This window comes from Tenrec ecaudatus, chromosome 18 (genome assembly GCF_050624435.1).
Source record: "Tenrec ecaudatus isolate mTenEca1 chromosome 18, mTenEca1.hap1, whole genome shotgun sequence".
Taxonomy (NCBI): domain Eukaryota; kingdom Metazoa; phylum Chordata; class Mammalia; order Afrosoricida; family Tenrecidae; genus Tenrec; species Tenrec ecaudatus.
In genome coordinates, this window is record NC_134547.1 from 17,043,583 (window position 1) to 17,060,860 (window position 17,278).

A 17,278-nucleotide genomic window follows, 5' to 3' on the forward strand; every position below is an offset into this window, starting at 1 on the left:
CCAAACCCTAACCTCTGAATCAGCGCATGTGGAATGAAGGCGCACAATCCGTGTTTTATCAAAACCCTCCAGCTGTTTGTTTGAATATATCCATCAAGCCATTAGTACTTGCATTTGCCTCACACGCCTGTGAAAGTTGGTCAACGACTACAAAGACCACAGAAGATTCGATGCCATTGAATGACAGTGCTGGGGGAGAATCCTGAAAGTAGCATGGGCGGCCAGCCAGAAGAGCAAACAAATCTGTCTAGGGAAGAAAAAAAGTCTTGTCTTAGAAGAAGTACAACCAGAATACTCCTTAGAAGCAAGGATGGCAAGACTTTGTCTCACGCATTTCGAACTTATTACCAGAAAGGCCACCCCCCAGGAAAAGGAGGGCTATCATGCTTGGTAGAAAAAGCAAGGGGAAAAAGAGATTGCCTTCCATGAGATGGACAGACAGGAAACCTCACAACAGCAGAGTCAGGGAACAACCTCTCTATACAGTCTTGGGAAGTTCCCGGCACCTGCTTCGACCATCACTGTTTGTACGTGCGGTCGGTGAATTCCAGCTGATAACGACCGTATGGGCAACACTCACAGGCCCCGCTACTGAAACTGCATCTCCCCGGATGCACAAAGGTCCACCTCATCACTGCAGACGGACACCACTGTCGGACTACAACTCCCACAATGCCTGGCGGCAGAAGCCCCGCCTCCTTAGCGGTTCCCGAGCGGCGCCACGTCCGCAGGGCTGCGTGAGGCCCGGCGGCGTCTGCGGGACTCCGGGGGCTCCTTACCGCGGTTCGGCTCCTCACCGTGCCGATATGGCGGCCGAGAAGGACCAGCACAAGGATGTCGAAGCCGAAGGGCTGAGCGCCACGTGAGCGACCAGGCCTCCCCTCCTCTCCCCGGCGCCCCGCAACCCCGGACTCAAGGGCGGGTCCCTGGTTCCCTCTCCCCTCGGCCCCGCTTCTCTGACTCGGGAGTCCAAGCCCGCCCCCCCCCCCGTCTCCTTTCTAGACTCTAGGGCTCCTCCCTCTGGGACCTCGGGCCCCCTGCACCCCGGGGAGCCGGGAGTCCATCCCCGAGGCTCCGGGCCAACTCCGCCCCCCGCCCCCCAGGACCCTGCTGCCCAAGCTGATCCCGTCGGGCGCGGGCCGGGAGTGGCTGGAGCGGCGCCGCGCCACCATCCGGCCCTGGGGCCCCTTCGTGGACCAGCGGCGCTTCTCGAGGCCCCGCAATCTGGGCGAACTGTGCCAGCGCCTCGTCCGCAACGTGGAGTACTTCCAGAGCAACTACGTCTTCGTCTTCCTGGGCCTCATCCTGTACTGCGTGTGAGTGCCGCGCCGGCCCCGCGCGCTCCCCGCGGCCTCCGGTCGTCGGCGTCGGCCCCGCCCCCAGAGGGAGCCCCGCCCCCAGAGGGAGCCCCGCCCCCAGAGGGAGCCCCGCCCCCAGAGGGAGCCCCGCCCCCAGAGGGAGCCCCGCCCCCAGAGGGAGCCCCGCCCCCACCGGCCGGGCCCCGCCCCCACCGGCCGGGCCCCGCCCCCGTGGGAATAACCCTTCCAGGCCTTTCCCTGGTGGTGTAGTGGTTGAGCGTTGGGCTGCGAGCTGCGTGGTCGGCAGTTCGAAACCAGCAGCTCCCCAGGAGAAAGACGGCTTTCAACTCCAGTAAACAGTTACAGTCTCAGAAACCCAGAGGCTCACTAGCAGTCAGTATTGACAGATGGCAGTGAGATCTACTCCCCTATTGGGGTGTCCAGAGAGGACCCAGCTTTGACTAGCCTGGCACTGCCCCAGGCCCTACCCCTGCCTCCCTGCTCTCCCTTCAGGGTGACGTCCCCCATGCTGCTGGTCGCCCTGGCGGTCTTCTTCGGCGCCTGTTACATCCTCTATCTGCGCACGCTGCAGTCCAAGCTTGTGCTCTTCGGTGAGAAACACACACCCATCAGAACCCCGAAACCCGAGTTCTTGAGCCTGCCTGCCCGGGGCGAGCTCTATCACATACTCTCGCCCAGTTCTGGCCCCCCGAATTGCAAAACGGGACACATTTTCCACCGAACTCTCAGAGTCCTTTAAATCTCCTCCCCAAGCCACTCCCTTCGCCCCCACTGTCTTCTCATCTCTCCTTGGAAATGACCAGCTCTGCTGTGGGTACTCAGATTGGACACCAGGTGGCGGCAGTACACCGGCCTATATCAGGCCCAGCTTCCCCATCATCCACCTCCCCCTTCACTTTCCTGCTGCTTAATTTCTCAGAAAGGGGAAACTGAGGCCTGTGGCTTTTGCAGAGAACCTCCTCGTGTGGTCTCCAGCCAAGAGAAGCTCAGGCTTAGAGGGGGGACAGGCAGCAATTGTCATCAGACATGCAGGGCAGGCCTAAGACGGAGTCCTTCATGTGGAATTCTTAGACGCCTGCAAGTCACCTATAAATAAGGGGGGCTTCAAGTCGTTCCCAGAAATTTTCCATTATCTACACATTCCATTGCATTTTTCCTTTCTGAAGCCCCTTAGAACACGGCCCGGGTGCCCCAACCTTCCAGTCGTCCGTGAGAAGCCAGAATTGTGTGTTTTTGTGAGAAGTAGTTCCGTTATTCCATCAGCCACAAGACCCCTGCTGGTCAGACTGGGTCAGTGGGCTACCGCTTTGAGACCCCTGGTCTGGCCCCATAAATTGGAGCCTCAGAACCCTCCTCTGGGGGAGAGGGGGATACTGGGAGCTTCCTAGAGGAAGTGGGATGAGAGGTCAGGGACCTGGAGACGGGGGACATGGGGGCGATGGGTAAGGACCAGGACTCGGAGTGTTTGGATGAGGTCTCTGGGCTTCTGGAGTTCGTAGCACACCATTGAGGGGTGGTGGTGGGGTTCTTCTGAAGTGGGGTACAGGTTGGGACAGCTGTCCAACGCCCTCATCTGCCCCCCAGGCCGAGAGGTGAGCACAGCCCATCAGTACGCGCTGGCCGGAGGCGTCTCCTTCCCCTTCTTCTGGCTGGCTGGTGCCGGGTCGGCCGTCTTTTGGGTCCTGGGTGAGTGACCAGGTCCGGGTGACGGGGTGGTCAAGATGGGCCAGGCGAGGAGACGAGGCCCTGAGCTGCCCTGTCTGCTCCCTGCAGGGGCCACCCTCGTGGTCATCGGATCCCATGCCGCCTTCCACCAGATCGAGGCTGTGGACGGCGAGGAGCTGCAGATGGAGCCTGTGTGAGGTGGTGGCCTGGAGGACCGGCCACCCCACCCCCTCCAGCCCCCTCTTGCACGCACAGCTCTGTTGCTGAGCCCCAAGGCCCCTGCCCCACCACAGACCCAGGGAGGGATCCCAGCTCCGGAAATAAAGCTGTTAACTCCAGTCATCATTCCGCAAACCCTCTCCCAGTGTCTCCTGTGGTTTCTGCCCCAAGGAATCCTGGGGGTTCTGAAGAGGCAGGGCCAGGCGGGCTCAGGGCCTGGGGGGTGTGAGGAAGTCAAATGTCAGAGGTCAGGTGGGATTGAAGGCCAAGGAGGAAAATGAATGTCGGGAATGGGAGTGGGTGAGCACGCCAGGTTGGAGGGTCCACAGAGAAGTCTCATCACGTGACAGGCCATGGAATCATGGACTTGGGGAAACTGTTACAATGAGAGGCCACAGCACAGTCACCAGAAGGGACCGGGCACAAGCTCTAAGAAGACACACCTAGGACAGGAGTACTCATGAGAAGCTGCCTAGGATCTGCGAGGGGTTGGCACTTGGCCACAGACTCTGCCAACCACGAGTCCAGGCCCCAAGGAAGAAAGCAATGTCCACCACCAACCCTTGTCCAAAAAGACAACTGAGACGTCACAAGCAGCCATTCCCAGGGAACAATGGGGACCCCCCGTGTTAATTCTGTAGGCGGGCTCCAGGGTAAAGTGGATGGCCAGAGAAGGCCTCCCTGAGGTGACAGCAAAGGCCAGGGGTGAGGGGCAGGAAGCAGCTGAGGGTCCTTTGGGAGCAGAGCTTTGTGGGCAGAGGAAGCAGCCGGACAAAAGCTGGAAGGCCAGAGCTGGGGCCGGTGGCCAGAGAGCCAAGGGGAAGAGTGGGGGTCGGGGTGGGGCCCGGATCCTGTCAGCCTGGTGCTCTATAATCATGCCATATTCCTCCGTGGAATGAGACGCCCTGTGACAGTGGAACTCAACCCAGTGTCACTCACTCGGCCCAGCTCTGCAGCTTCCCATCCCAAGCAGAGAAAGTGCCCCATCAGGCCCCACTGGCGGCCCTGAGCTGGGACTGCAGGAGGTGGCTTCAGCATAGCCCGCGAGCAAGATGGCGAGCTCAGTTGGGATGCTCCCGAGGCCTCTTCATAGTACTGAAAAGCAAGGCGGTCACTCTGAGGATTTAGGTACCAACCCACGCCACGGGGTTTCCAACTGCCTCCTATGCAAGTGGAAGTGGGACACTCGGGAAGGAAGAATGACGAAGCGCCCGTTTGGACCATGGCGCCAGCGGAGACTACTGAAAGTAGCGTGCCCTTCTGTCCTAGAATCTGTCCCAGAAGCAGCACAGCTGAGAGGTTCCTTAGGAGCAAAGCTGGTAAGACTTCGTCTCATGCGCTCTTGACATATCGTCAGGAGTCACCGGTCCCTGAGAGGGGACATCAGCTTCGTAAAGTAGCGGCACAGCCAGAAAAGAGGAAGACCTTGGAGACCGGGGCTGCAGCGAGGAGCTCCCACGGAAGATAACCGTGAGGACGGCGCAGGGCCGGGTGGGGGTTTCGTTCTTGTACACCGGGCCACTGCGGGTCAGAACCAGCTCAGAGCGCCTGTCTCAGTTGGTATCTGGCCCTGGGGCCACTGGGACAGGCGCTGAAGACATGTGGAGAGTGGTCCAGAGGTGCTGAGGCCCCTGGGCTCCAGCAGCAGCTCTAGAGGAGGAATTGGCCTCCAGCCGAGGGCAAGATGGTGGCAAAGATCGCCGGGAAGGGGCTTCCAGATGTTCCATGCCATTCTTCCACCAGCGTCTGAAACGCCTTCCCAGCGATGACTTCACATCTTGCAGGCTGTCCCGAGCGAGGGCTTTGACATTCAATCTGGGTGAGATGCGCTTGAGTTTTCTCTCGTGGTGGTAAAATGCCTAGAGTAGGATGTGCCCTCGTAGAGATTTTCACTCCCCGAACGCTTTGGGCTGCGATCCGCAGGGCCTGCAGGTGGGAAGCCACAAGACACTCCAAGGGAGCAAGACGGGCCTTTGTACTCCCGTAAAGAGGGACAGTCTCGGAAACCCACAGCAACAGTTCCACCCCGTCCTAGAGAGTCGCTCTGAGTCACCATCGACTGGATGGCAGCGAGTTTATTCAGTGGCATTAATTACATCACCACTATCCGGTGTCCAAACATTTGTATCCCCCCAAGGAGACACACCACGACTCCCATCCCCCCTTCCCCTGGCGGCCTCCAGTCTACCTGTCTCTCCGCATGTGCCTGTTCTAGAAGCCGTGGGGGCACAGTGGGCTGAAGGTTGCGCTGCCGACCACCAGATCACCTGTTCCAACCCGCCGTCCACCCTGCGGGAGAAAGGTGAGGCGTCCCGCTCCTGGAAAGATGGACGGCCTCAGAAACCCACAGGGGGCAGGCCCACTCTGTCCATCGGGCCGCTCGGAGTCAGAAGGGACTCGATGGCAGTGAGAGCTTGTGTCCTCGAAGTGGGATCCTCTAACACTATCCCTTCTCTCGCATCTGGGCCTCCCACTTCCAGCCGCAGGGTTCACACAGCAGTGCGCATCAGCATTTCTCTCTGGGGCCGAGCAACACACGAGGCAGATCCCCCAAAGAGATGGATTTGCACAGTGGCCGCCACTAGGGGCCTGTCCTCATTGTGCGCGTGGTGCAGGACCAGTCTGTGTCTGTCCTACGAGTCAGAACCGACAGACAGCACCCAGCCGCCGCCACCCCACCCCCGAGGGGACACGCAGCAGAAATGGTGAAAGGAGACAGTGGTCGGTGTCAGACATGAAAAAATAATCATCTGTAAATTATCAAGGGTTCATGGAGGGAAGGAGGGAGGGAGGGAGGGGAAAAATGAGGAGCTGATACCAAGGGCTCAAGTAGAAAGAAAATGTTTTGAAAATGATGGCAACATTGTGTACAAATGTGCTTGAGAACAATGGATGGATGGGTTGTAATAAGAGCTGTAAGAGCCCCCAATACAATGATTTTTTAAATGTTTTGAAAATGATGATGGCAACATCTGTACAAATGTGCTTGAGACCATGGATTGTGATAAGAGTTGTAAGAAGGGAAAAGGTGGGGGCAGAAGGGGGAACTGATCACAATGATTGACATATCATCCCCCTGCTCCCAGGGGGACACACAACAGAAAAGTGGGTGAAGGGAGATAGTGGTTGGTCTAAGACATGAAAGAAACAATAATTTATAAATTATCAAGGGTTCATGGGGGAGGGAGGGCGAAAAATGAGGAGCTGCTACCGAGGACTCAAGTAGAAAGAAAATGTTTGAGAACGATGATGGCAACACATGTACAAATGTGCTTGAGACCATGGATGGATGGATGGGTTGTGATAAGAGCTGTAAGAGCCCCCAGTAAAATGATTCAAAAATAAATTATGAACTAAAAAAAAGAGCCCCCAATAAAGTGATTTATTGAAAAAAGAAGAACACTGTCCCACTGTGTGTCTACACCACGTCTTGTCAGCCCCGTCATCTGGTGGTGGCCACTTGGGTTGCTTTTGCCCTTTGGCCCCAGTGACTAGTGGCCAGTGCTTCAGTGAGCGCTGGTGGACACATGTCCATCTCAGGCCCTGCCATCGAGTCTTGCAGGTAGGTTTGGTTCAGATTTGAAGCTGAAGATGGGCTGCCGTGCGGGGATGGATGGACAAGAGAAAGAGAAAAAGCATGTCTGATGAGATAAGTCCCCTGCGGCCAGGACAGCCCAGGGCACTGCTGGAGAGGCCCAAGGCGATGGGGGCTGGTCCGCAGGACCCCTGAAGGGCCTCAGCCAAGGAATAGCCAGTGAAAGGTCTCCCGATGGGATCCCCCTGCCTCCCCACCTCAGGCCTCCTCACCCAAACACACTCCCCCATTGCACATCCAGTAGGCACGTACCCCGCTGTGCCCACCGGTCCCCAGCCTTGTTCCAGGCGCTGCTGTCATGCAGGGTGGCCACCAGCCAGGTGAGGCTGCTGAGTGAGCGACTGAAGGGTGGCCAGTTCACACGCAGAGGCGCTGTGAGCTCAAGAAGAAGCTCTGGTGTCGCACCTGGTCACGCACGGATCGACTATCACGACAGGGTCAGAGATTGGAACTCCTGGAGAAGCTGCTGCCGCAGCGGGTGAGGTGTTAAGCACAAAGCCAGCAGTTCAAACCCACCAGGAGGAGGATGTGGCCGCCGGCTGACAAGTAGAGCCAGGACCTCAGAAATGCCACAGAGTAGTGTGGCTCGAGCCCAGAGGGTCACTCTGGTCCAAATTGATTGGAAAGCTGTGGGCTTGGTTGTTCAGGTTTGGTGAACACAAAATAAACACAGGTACACAAGACTGCACCTGGAAAGAAAGTATCAAATCTCTCATGAGCAACTTTTTGGTTTCTCAAGCATTTTACTGGGGCGCTAACAGCCCCTATAACCTTCCATGCATCAATTGTATGAAGCATATTTGTACATCATTTCCAAAACATTTTCTACTTGAGCCCTTGGTATAAGCTCCTCTTTCCCCCCCTCCCTCCCCACCCTCCCATCCTCGTGAATCTTTGGTCAATTATATATTGTTATTATTATTTCATATCTTACACTGTTTGCTTTCTCCTTTCACCCACATCTCTGTTATTCGTCCCCTTTGGGGGGGGTGCTGTATATCCAACTTTGTGATGGGTTCTCCCTTTCTTCTGCTTCCCCCTCCCATACCATCCCCTAGAGCAGTGTTCTCAACCTTCCTGATGACTCCACCCTTTAATACAGTTCCTTGTGTTGTGGCGACCCCCCAATCATAAAATTATTTCCGTTGCTACTTCATCGCTGTCATTTTGCTACTGTGATGAATCGGGCGTCCCCTGTGAAAGGGTTGTTTGCGCCCCCCCAACCCCCAAAGGGGTCACGACCCACAGGTTGAGAACCGCTGCCCTAGAGGAATAGAAAGCCTCTTCTTTCCCCCCCACAGGGGAAGGTAGTTTTGAACTGCTGACCTTATGATTAGCAGCCAAATGCCTAACCCACGATACCACCAGGGTTCCCTGAGCTAAAGGCAGCAATGGGCGCCAATGAGGCTGGACTGTGTGGTCACAAGGGAGCCTTTGAAGACTGGCTGAAGTAAGCGAGTGGGTAAGAGGCATGTTGGGGAGGTTTGCGAGGGGTGGGGGTTGGGGGTGCAGGTTACACAGGCCGGAGTGTGGAGCCATGGAAGCGTTCTGAGCAGGAAAGAGATGGGGCCAGGTGTAAACATTCGGAATATCCCGAATCCCACCTGGAGAGAGAAGGCCTGAGGACCAGCTAGCCAGCATGAGGACAAAGATGGATGAGGCTTGGTGACTGACCTGTCATGGGAATGAGTGGGAGAGGAGAGACAAAGACTCCAAAGTTGGCTATGGAAAATGGGAAGAACAGGGCCCCCAACCCCCAAGTCATTAGGGTGCAGGTCCAGCAGCTGCCACCAGAGGGAGAGCAAGTGCTTCCTGAGAGGACAGGAAAGAGGAGGGAGAGCGCCCTAGCCTGGGGACCAGGCAGAGCTGGGTGGGGCAAGGGACACCTAAAGTCAAGAGTCAGTGGGGGGGGTCTATTCACCCCATTTTTATGGCATGCCAGGGAATGCTGTTTGAGTTGCTAGTGTTCCCAGGGGAGACACAGTCTTGGTTCCCGCGGGGATGGGGCGGGGTGGGGGGTCATGTCACTGTGTCCATTTACATTCAGGGCCTGGTGTGATGAGGTCAGGTGTCTTGTTGGGAGGGGGGTGAGACTGATGGCCCAGACGCCCAGGAGCAAGCCCACCGAAGTCCAAAGCAGAGGGTCTGCAGCTCCATGTAGGAGGTGGAGGGAAGGTTGAGACTCAGGCCTACTCTGGGGGTGATGGATTATAGGTCTGTTGCCAAGTAATTGAGTGCTGCGACCAGAAACTTCCTCTGGGAGGTGGTCAAGCCTTGGAGCAGGGGGACCCTTCTCCCCACTTCCTCCTGAATGAGGAGAGGAATGAGGGCTGGTTTGGGGTGATAGACACTGTGGAGCTTGGTGTCAGATATCAGAGTGACAGACATTGGGAGTCTGTTTGTCTGGTTGGGAGTGACAGGATGGGGGTCTGCTTATCTAGTCGGTGGATAAGGAGCTCAGGAGACCAGGTCTCGGTTTGAAGTGACAGCGGACAAAGAGCCCTGGTAGTCCCCGGACCTCCTTCTGAGTTTCAGACAAGATGTGATTTGGGGAACTAGAGAGCTATTATTAATTTTCTCCCTCGGGGCGGCTGGTGGTTTTGAACTGCTGACCTCGCGGCGAGCAGCCTGGCACATCACCAGTCACTATGTACCAGGGCTCCCATAGAGAGCGGCAGTCTCGGAAGCCCCTGTGGGGCAGTTCTACCCTGTCCTCTAGGGTCGCTGTGAGTTGGCATCGACTCGGTGGCAGTGAGTCAGGTAAGTTATGGACCAGACTAGTCACCTGATTGTCAGCTTTGGTTGGCAATCCTGGGACTCCCCAAATCTAGCTGTCTGAGTGGAAAATCCAGGGTGATCACCCTGGCAGTCCAGGGCTGGCAAGGATATCTTTTTGTTTGTTTGTTTGTTTATTAGCAAGGTTATCTTCATCCCTGTGGGGGTCTGGTTGTGAAACTCATCCAGCAGAGACAAGGGTGCTGTTTGGTTTCAAGGCTTGGAGCTCGGGAGATCTAGTTGATGGTGAAGGGGCCTGGAGTCCCCATTTGTCTAACCACCATTTGGGGTCTCCTAGCAATGAGGGTCCAACCTATGGAGGCTTCCAAATACCTAGGAATGGGAGGGTCCCGTCGCCCAGTTTGGGGAACGTCTGCTTATTTACTTTGGGGGTGAACACCTGGTGGAGCTAGTCTTCAAATCTGAAGTGACAGGTTCACCCAAAACTCTGTGCCATCGAGTTAAGCCACCTCATAGTGACCTCATAGGACAGGGTAGAAGTGCCCCCCTGTGAGTTTCCGAGGCTGTAACTCTTTAGGGGAGTAGATAGCCCCGTCTTTCTCCCAAAAAGTGGCTGGTGGCTTCAAACCGCTCACCTTTCGGATCTCAACCCAATTCGTAACCGTTAGGGGTTGGGAGGGACAGGCCCAGGGTTGCTGGAGGTGTCAGAGACTGGCATTCTTGTCGAGGTTGGGGTGATGGAGACTGAGATTCTAAAGTCTAGTTTGGGGTAACAGACTAGGGGTCTGGTCTAGATTTGGATGATCAAGACTGACTGACAGGCTTTGGGGTCACTATTTGGGGGTGTAATCTCCTTAGAGGTGACAGTATGGCAGTCTAGTTGCTCGGTTAAGACGCCAAACATTCAAGACTGATTATGGCGCCAGGTTGAGGAATTCAAGATTGATTATGGCGCCAGGTTTGGGGGAACAATAATGCCTTGGGGACTGGTAGCTTCCTTTGGGGCATCAGAGACTAATCTGGTGGAATGCCACAGGGTCAATAATCTAGTCGTCTCGTGGTTTGGGGCAAAAGAGATCAGGAGGGAGGTTCTCTAGTTTGTGGGTCAGGACACTGGACCAGGTGGTCTGGGTTGCAGGGAGGAGCTATCAGCTGGCTAGTCACATCCAGGTTGTAGATGCTACAGGTCTGGCTTCCAGTAGACATGGTAGAGATTGGGGTTCTGGTAGACAAGTTGGGGTGACAGTCTGCCAGAAGAGTTTGGGGTGCCGAACACTGGGTTCCCACCGAGATGAAGGGTGTGGCTGTGATGATTGAGATCTCAGATCTCAAAACACGGAGGGGGCTCTTTGTCGAGTCTGAGGGACCAACTGTCTGGTTTAGACCAGCAGAAGTAGAGGTTTGCTGGTCAACCTTGGAATGGCAGAGATCGGGGGTTCTCGTGTCTAATTTTATGTGAGAGAGACTAGGAGGTTAGCTGTGATGGCCGAGAATAGGGGTCAGCTGTCCAGCAGGGGAAGAGATGACTGGAGTGGTGGGGTCCAGGGTGACATAGAATAGGAATTTGCTTGTCTCGTTAAGGGTGAGTGGAGCTTGGGGTCTGTTGGCATAGTTTAAGATGACAGACGGGGGTCCGGTTGTCTAAATGAAGGCAGAAGGGACCGTGAGTCTGTAATTTGAGGTGACATGTTCTACATCGGTTGCTCTGAGTGGTAGGACAGGCACAGGACCCTAGTGCTTGCTTATTTAGGGCAGCAAAGCCCAGTCTCATTGTGATGCAAAATGTGTCTGGGGTGAGGGCTTGGGGGATTGGCTCTAGTATCCTGTGATAGAAAGTAGAGTCTCGGGGTTTATTTGAGGTGACAGACTGGGGGGTCTGGTTGTATAGTTTTGTGGGAGAGAGCCAGAGTCATGGGATGTTTAAGACCACAGAGGCTGGGAGGTCAATTTTGTGTGCCAGAGATTGGGGTCCAAGAGCAAACTTAGGGGTGGCAAATTTGGATGAGGGTCTATGTAATGGAGACTGTAATGGATCGGATGTCCAGCTGTCCGATGGTGTAGTCTCAAGGTGAGCCTTGGCAAGTCTGGAGTGGCAGAGATCAGAGGTTCCTTGTCTAGTTTCGTGTGAAAAAGTCTTGGTCCTTAGGAGAATTGGGCATAAAAGAGACAAGGGGTCTGATTGCCATTTGGGGGCCAGAAACTGGTGCCCCAGGATGTTTGGGGGGATGCTAAACTGGTTAAGATGTAAAGGTTTGGTCCCCAGTCCGTCTGCATATCATCTGAGTTGGTACTTAGCTCCCTAATTTGTAGCGACAGATTGGGATCTGGCTGTCAACTGACTTTGACATTGCAGGCGTTAGGCATCTATTGTGTTTTCAAGTTTGAAATGACAATGACCAGGATCCTTTGTCCCACTTCTGGTTGATCATGATTGAAGGTCATTTGTGTAGTTCGGGGAGAATGGCCTCTCTGTCTAACCTAAACTAGACAGAGATGAGACAAGATTAGAGAAGATACAATAGAGATGTCTGGTAACTGGATTAATGGTATCTTGGGGGCCTGGCGAGAAAGTTGGGGCAAACGGGGAGTTAACCAGAACGAGGGCAAGAAATTGATTTGTGGTACTGATTGGACCACTCTTCCTGATCTGACTGAACTATTGAATTGTCTGGGGAAAACAAGACTAGATCGGATGTCAAGGGATCAGCCTGAGGGTGTCATCGGAGGGAGAACATTTGTGAGTTCCAGGTGATGACATCTCTCTGTTCCATGCCCCCACCCCCGGAGGGGGGTCACAGTTCTTTTGTGTGTGAACAGTGATTTGGTCTTGGGGTCATCAGGGGTGAAGTGGGAGGCGGAAGCTCACTTTCTCTTGGGCCCCTGGAATGTTTGAGGGTGACAAGATGAGAATGACAGCGATCGGGAGGGTCCTGAGATATCGTTAGAACCAATCGGGAGTGTTTGTTTCCTTCGAATGTCAGAGACTCTTGTCTGGTGCCGTCCCATCTGTACAGGTGTCTGTACATCCCAGCGATGTACAACAGAACAAAACAAAGACCCGGATGGCCCGGTCCTGCACTGTCCTCGCCATCATTTGTGCGTCTGAGGCCCCGGCTGCAGCCACTGTGTCTGTCCACCTTATTGAAGGCTGCCTTCTTGTTTGCCTTGCCGCCCCTAGACTTTACCAAGCATGACGCCCTTCTCCGGGGCCTGGTCTCCCCTGACATGTTCGAAGTACTGAGACGGAGTCTCGACATCGTCTTGACCTCTAAGGAGACTAGGGGTATCTTATTCAGGAGCCCAGACACTGGGATTCAGGTGGTCTACTGTGGGGGGGCAGACTGGGAGTCCAGCTGCCTCATGTGGGGAAACATGAACTGGGAAACCCACAAGCATTGACACAAGACGTTGTGGAGCCTGCTGATGATGTCATCCGGAAAGAATCTGTCTCTCTAACTTGTGGGGGGTGGGGTCTGATTAGGGGTCTCATTTCATGTGACAGAGACTAGGGTCCCCGAATCTAGTATCAGGAGTCTGGCTGTGTCGCGTGAAGCCACTTGGAGGGTCAGCGTCATGTTGTGTTCGGAGAACCGAGACTTGGAGCGCGGCCGTGCAGTTGAAGGGGAGGGTGTGTCAGTTGTTTGGTAGGGCAGCCATGGCAAAACACCGAGAGACGAGTGGCATTAGAGGTCAGAAATGTATTTTCTCACTGTCCTGGAATCTCCAAATCAGGGCATTGGTCCCAGGAGAGGGTGCCTCCAGGTCAGTAGCCCCGGGCATTCTCAAAGAGCTTCTAGCAGGTTCTGAAGTGGTTTTGAAGCATCTAGAAGTACCTCGGCCGCTCACAGCCTTGAAAACCCTGTAGTTTCACCTGCACTCTGCTGTGCTGGGGTCCCCATGAGTTAGACTCAACACGAACTTAGGGCTGGTTGAGATGTGGGTACCAAATGCCTAGTTTGGGTACCCCTGAGCCCTCACAAGTCATGGGCAGAGTCTCTAGGAGGTGAAAGGAACTCATGGCAGTGGGCTTGGTTTGGGTTTGGATCCTGAGTATCCCCAGACCCTGATTTTGGAGTGATCTGAGGCTAGAATGGCTGAAGCGGAGCTGGTGAGTGACTCGCTACAGGCTCCAGAGGCGGATGTGGGGTGTGACTTGCTGAGCGTGGGTCCCCAAGGTTCATTTAGGGACGGTGAGGCTGTGGGCCTGCATTCTACATTAGGGACTGATTGCGTCTGGGATCTTAAAACTCCACCTTATGTGACTTAACCACCACGGCTGACTTGGGGGCTCACATCCCATGGAGCTCTAGTTTGTGGGTGACTGAGACAGAACACTCAGGTCTCATTTAGGGACTACCTAGCTATTGGACGTGAAATGGCTGATTGGGTGCGTTAGGGAATGAACTGGCTCCCTCCACAAGGTATGTTGAGAAATCCTAAGCATGGGACTGAATGTGACCTCGTCTGGAAATTGGGGCCTTTGAAGATAGTATTGGTTTCCATGAGTTGGGTGGGCCCCACACCAATATGAGGGGTGTCCATAGGAAGAAGCAGAAGCAGCTGGCCATGGGATGATGGCGGTGGAGACTGCAGTGACTGGCATTTCCACAAGAAATACCAAGGATGGCCAGGAACCACCTGAGGTCAGGGAGGATCCTCTGTTCTTAGGACATCGGGGAGAACCTAGTCCCCACTCCCCTTCAACCTTTAGAAGGGTGAGAAAATGGATGTAGTGCTTCAAACCTGTCAACACGTGGGCCTTGGTGACAGCCTGCCCCAAGACCCTAATACATCCCAGAAGTCAAGTTTAACACTCACCTCCTGGGTGGGCCATCAGATGCCTCCCACGGAGAGTGTTATTCTTGAGTAACAGAAGTCCAGTTTGGGGAGACAGTTGAGAGGACTTAGTTTGGGGTGACTGAATATGACATCATGATACTTACAAGGGTCTTAGAAGTTACTAATCTAGTTATTCAAATACCTATGTTAGGGTCACTAATTGGGTATTGATGCAGGTTTGTTTTTGGGGGGGCTCATAGTAGAGACATAGTTGACTACTTTCAAGGTGACTTGCTGGTGTGGGGCTCATCTTGAGTGAAAATTGAATAGAGTTCAGATGTCAACTTTGGAAAATTTTAAGTTGGGCTGATTTGAATGTAGGAGTGCCCCGTTCAAGGTAATGAGTTTAGGGGTGACCAAGTCCCAATCCCGTTTCCTAGTGTGAGTGTGGTTAGGAGTGGGGGTCCCATCTGAGTAGGGTGAGAGCAACTGGAAGCCCATCTGTTCAGACTGAATGATGTTCCTTGGGATCCTGTTTCTTTGGTGTTCAGTAGGGAAAGTCTAGCTTGGGTCTACTAGTTTTGGGGTCCCCAGGGCTTGATTTCTGGGTGATGGAATCTGCGGTGACTAGTGTGGGGGTGATTTATTGAGTTCCTGATGCTTATTTGGGAGTGATGAATTAAAGCCCATTTCCCTTGTCCTACCCTGGGGGGCCTTGTTTAGAGGTGAATAGGGTTGGGGCCAAGAATTCTCTTCTGAGGTGTATGGGCATGGAGCCCAGTCTGGAAGTTCCTGTGGTTTGGAATGACCAAGACTCAAGGTCTAGCTCTGGTCCTGGGGTCCCCAGTCTGCTGGCAGGAGGGAGGGGGGCTTTATGGAGAATCATGTTCCTAAGGGAAGGGTGGAGCTCCTACATCTGGTTTGTGGGTGTCTAGGTAGCTCCTTAGAGGGAATCTGAGTTTGGGGGCTGACCCCCCCCTAGAACTGAGGAACTCCAGCTCCTCTGGTCCAAGCTGCTACCACCCCACCCCTTCACCCCCCTACGCACACACTGGGTCCCCAGGGGTGTTCAGGAAGAAGGTTGGTTCCTTTGGGTGACCTCTGACCCTGGGGTCTCACCCCCAGGACGACGTCCGGGTGCGGGGCGCGGGGTGCGGGGTCCCGGGCGGGCGGGGCCGGCGGAGCCCGGCTTTGGCTGCGGCTGGGGTTCCCGCGGGAAGCGGAGCGCGGCGGGGCGGCCGGCGGCGGGAGGGCGAGCGCAGGAGTGACAGGAGAGGAAGAAAAATGGGCCGAGAAATCAGAGTGGACGCGCGGGGGGCGAGAGTCCGGGCGCGGGCGGCGGCGGGCGGGGGCCGCGCCTGGGCCTCCAGGGACATCGCCTGCGCGCCTTGCCGCCCCCCCCCCCAGGCCGGGGGTCGGTGATCCGGCCCCCCTCCCTAATGCAGTCCCCGCCAGTTCCAGCCGCCCTCCCCGGCTCCCGGGTCCCCTCCTGCGTGGCGTGCGCCCCAGCGGCGGGCTTGCCCCGGGTCGCCTCCTTTCTCCCTCGGGGACTTCTAGTTACTTCTAGCGGGGCGCCCCGAACCCCTCTCGCCGCCCGCGTTCCAAGCCCGGATTCCAGAGCCCCTGCCCCTTCCCGTCCAGGCCTCCCCGCTTTTCCTAACTCCATCCCCGCACCCCAACTCCCGCTTCCCTCCTCCCCAGCGCCCCCAACCCACCCACCCCCCACCCCCTCCAAAGGTTCGAAGCGGAAATGGGGCGCGCGGCGGCGGCGGGGGAGGGGCGGGGCGGGGGCGGCGGCCAATGGAGCGGGAAGCAGGACAAATGAGGCCCGGCCCGCGCGGCCGACAGGCCCCTCCATCTTCCCATTAGCGCCTAATGGCCCCCCCGCCGCCGCCTGATGAAGATTTATCGGCCCCGGAACCCCCGGCCCGCCCCCGCGCCGGCCCGGCCTGCGTCCGCGCTCCCCGCCGCCCCGCGCGGCCACCTGATGAAGCCGTCACCGCGGCGGAGGGGCCCTGGCCAGAGACCCGGAGAGACGGCCGGACAGACGGGAGACGGCAACGGAGAGAAAACCGCGGACATCCGGAGCTGGGGACCCAGGGCTGGGGCGCCGAGGGAGGGGGTCTGACCTACAGCGGAGGGAGCCCCCCAACAATGAACCCTGGAACCTCTGAGCTTGCCCCAAGAGAGGCAGCTTGTTGAGAGGCCTGGCCTGGGGGGGGCGCCTTGGGGGGGAGATGGAATTTGGGGGGGGCGTGGAAGAAGTGAACTTGGGACCTGAACTTCTGGTCCCTGATGGAGGAAGGGGCTAGGGGTTGGGATCCCAGGTATGGGGGACCATGGAACTGGGGCGCTAAGGGAAGAGGAGCTTAGGTTCAGGGGAGTCCTGCATCTGGTGGAGGAGGGGCTGGTGGGGCTTCAACTTCAAGGATGTGAAGGAAGAGGGGGCTGGGGTCCCTGATTCCTGGATCTGAAGGAAGAGGGAGCTGGGGGGACTCCTGGGTCTGGGAGGAGGGGGCTGGGAGCCCTGGCTGGGAGCTTGGCACTGGGGGGCTGGGTTGGGAGGCCCCTGATTGATTTTTGTTTACCGGCTGTCCCTGGGGCGGAAGAGCGAATCGCGCCCCATCCATCAGCGGGCTCGCAGCCTCCCTAATAAAAACATTTTACTCCTAAATGATCTCGAACTAATTAACTCAAAGTGTTAATTAAAGTTTGCGCAGACAGCATTGTCATCAGGGAGGCGGTGGATCCATCTTCCTGAGACACACACACACACACACACACACACACACACACACACACACACACACACACACACACAGGGTGTGGGGGGGGTGAAGGCAGAGTGCCCCAATCCCTCACACTGGTCCTTGCCCACCGCTTACCCCCAGTCCTGCTTCCCATGCTGTGCACCCCATCCCCCCACTTCTCCTTGTCTGGGGTCTGTTCACTTTTACCCTCTTTC

The 17,278-nt window shown here is 56.1% G+C and overlaps 1 protein-coding gene across 1 annotated transcript; it reads left to right on the plus strand.

Moving 5' to 3' along the window:
* The first annotated feature begins 704 nt into the window (after window positions 1–704).
* RABAC1 (Rab acceptor 1) lies at window positions 705–3,343 on the plus strand. Its single transcript, XM_075537276.1, has 5 exons — window positions 705–862; window positions 1,104–1,316; window positions 1,812–1,909; window positions 2,904–3,005; window positions 3,093–3,343. The coding sequence occupies exons 1-5, from the start codon at window positions 807–809 to the stop codon at window positions 3,179–3,181; spliced, it is 558 nt and encodes a 185-aa protein (XP_075393391.1). The 5' UTR covers window positions 705–806; the 3' UTR covers window positions 3,182–3,343.
* Window positions 3,344–17,278: the final 13,935 nt, after the last annotated feature.